The sequence below is a fragment of the Pseudochaenichthys georgianus genome, unplaced genomic scaffold (assembly GCF_902827115.2).
Source record: "Pseudochaenichthys georgianus unplaced genomic scaffold, fPseGeo1.2 scaffold_1244_arrow_ctg1, whole genome shotgun sequence".
NCBI classification, from domain to species: domain Eukaryota; kingdom Metazoa; phylum Chordata; class Actinopteri; order Perciformes; family Channichthyidae; genus Pseudochaenichthys; species Pseudochaenichthys georgianus.
Window position 1 is genome coordinate 7,501 of NW_027262163.1, and position 2,500 is coordinate 10,000.

The 2,500-nt window shown below is 43.0% G+C and overlaps 1 protein-coding gene across 1 annotated transcript in view; it reads left to right on the forward strand.

The window, feature by feature from the left end:
* LOC117440810 (collagen alpha-6(VI) chain-like) overlaps positions 1-2,500 on the forward strand; it is a gene marked incomplete at its 3' end in the record, with an annotated part of 34,523 nt that overhangs the window by 5,248 nt on the left and 26,775 nt on the right. The window contains exons 4-5 of the mRNA XM_034077046.1: positions 294-863; positions 2,270-2,500. The exon at positions 2,270-2,500 is cut by the window's right edge and continues 390 nt beyond it. Of these exons, the coding sequence (XP_033932937.1) occupies positions 294-863; positions 2,270-2,500 (801 nt within the window). The remainder of the gene's footprint in view (positions 1-293; positions 864-2,269) is intronic.

Here is a 2,500-nt window from a genome sequence, read left to right on the forward strand (position 1 = left end):
TTTTGAGAAAGATAGACGATGAATTAGGGTATGCTTTTTTTATAAAACAATTTGCCTCGGGGCATTTTGCCTTTATGGACAGAAACCCCAAGAGACATGAAACAGGGACCTAATGTTTAAATGGAATTGGAGCTTCTCTACTAAGAAATATAAATCAGAATATTTTGATTCATGGACAAGATTGTTATTTTTCTTACTTTATCACAACAGACGATTTCTTATTTTTAATTGCTTTGTCTTTTTTAGATCCAGAGTGGTCTTCTCACTGTACTTGTTCTTGTGTTTTCTCTCAGCCTTGGCAGAAAGGTTTGCAGACATCTTCTTTCTGGTGGACAGTGGCGTGACTGCAGCAGAGTTTCAGCAGATCAGGAGCATCCTCACCCGAGTCGCCAATCAGCTTAACATCGGAGCGTCCGCCTACCGCCTGGGCTGGGCTCAGTACGGTCAAGATGTCAAGGTGGAACATCTTCTCAATGCCCACCAAACCAAAATCGAGACGCTCAATGATGTGAAGCGTTTCCGCCAGCGTCAACTGCAACCCAACGAGCCTCGCAATCTGGGCAAAGCGCTGATGTACGCCAACACCAACCTCTTCACGAGCGGTGCGGGAAGCCGTGCGGAACAAGGCTACCGACGGTTCCTGGTGGTTATAAGTGGGAAAGACTCTGATGATCCCGTGTATAGGGAGTCCCGCCTGATCAAATCTTCTGGAATAACCGTGGTTGGGTTGAGCCTTGGTGCATCAATGCAGGAAATGAGAATCGTTGCCACTCCACCGTACATATACCAGTCCCTCACCAACATTGTACCCATAATGAGGGCTGCTTTTGAAAGAGAGGAAGCGGAGACTCTTCTTACTGGAGGTGAACAAGTCTTTTTCAATTATACGATCACTATTACTGATAAATAACCTGTTTAGCTAACCATTTGAACATGAACACCCCCTTTCCGTATGTCACCATTGGGTAAACCAGTTTAAAGACCTTGATAGATTTGTATGTAGCTCAATCATTTCCAGTGATGCATTACCTGATACGATGGGCTCGTAAGAACTCAGATGCTCGATTATGTTGCTTGGTAATACTCTTTATTGTAAAGAAACCAAAGCTATCAATTATGACTTCTAGGTTCTACTAGGTACTGTAATATAGATCTCTGGCAAACAGGCATGGATCTAACGATAACACAAGACGAACCAACACCAGACAAAGGGAGAGAAGGACTAAATATACACATAGGTGATGGGGCACAGGTGGACACAATCAGGGGCGGGAACAACAATCCGTCTGGCAGGTGCCACACGGACAGGAAGTGCCGACACCTGGAGAGAGAGAGAGTATAATTATCATCACAAGACCGATAGACAAAACACTAAAACACAACAGCTAACAGGATACTAGCACTAAACCCTGACATTACCAGAAGAGAGATTATGCATTAGCCAATTCATATTTTAAATTAATAAATTATGCATACTGGGCGACAGATGGGAGCGCGTTAGAACAGCCAACAACACTTTGCTAAAAATATGTGCATTTTATCTGCATCTTAAAGTGGACCTATCATGCTATATTTGAAACATATATTGTAGGGCCATACCTATACAAAACATGTCTGTGAAGTTTGTTTTTCAAGATCACCCATTGTAGCCATGCCTCATACTGCTCAAACCCCTGTTTTGAAGCCCTGTTAGAGAAACGCAGATCTTGGGTCCTTAGCTTGAAAAAGCTAATGCCTGATCAGAATTCTACCGGAGAGAAAGTTAAATTCTGCTGTGATAAAACTCTTTAAACCACGTCAAGGATTATTTCTGAAACAGTCTGGAGCTCAAAGATTTTTTCTCTTGCGGGTTTATCACAAGGTGAGTTCTTTTTTATTTCCTGCTTTTTAAACACGTGTGCTCTCCAGCACAGGTTAGCTCTGAGCGTTAGCGAGGCTTGCTAATGTAAACAAAGACGTCCAAAACACGTCAGGCATTGTTTCTGATAGCAACTTTCTGTGGGTCCGCCGACGTCAGTTCGGATGGAAATCTGTATCCGCTCGTTGTACACCCGTTTTTAAAAGATTTGGGTACGGAGGAAAAGAGAGAGGGTTTTATTTTCTGACGCTGCGTGAGAATATGTATGTATAAAAGACACAAAGTGCATTTTGCATGATAGGTCCCCTTTAAGTATTATTTTACTTTAACTTGAAATGTATGTTAATGTTTGTGCAACTCATAACTTATTTGGCGATAATTATACTATGATAATGCACGCCCTTTCCACAGATTGCAAAGCAGCCAAACTGGCCGACATTGTGTTCATCGTTGATGGGTCTGGAAGTATAGGAACCCCCAACTTCCAGCTCATGCGCAGTTTCCTGCACTCGATTGTGAACGGCCTGGAAGTCAGTCCATCCAGAGTGCGAGTCGGCATCGTGATGTACAACAAAATAGCCACCGCGCAGGTATACCTCAACACCTTCAACGACAAGGACGAATTGCTGAAGTACATCAAGA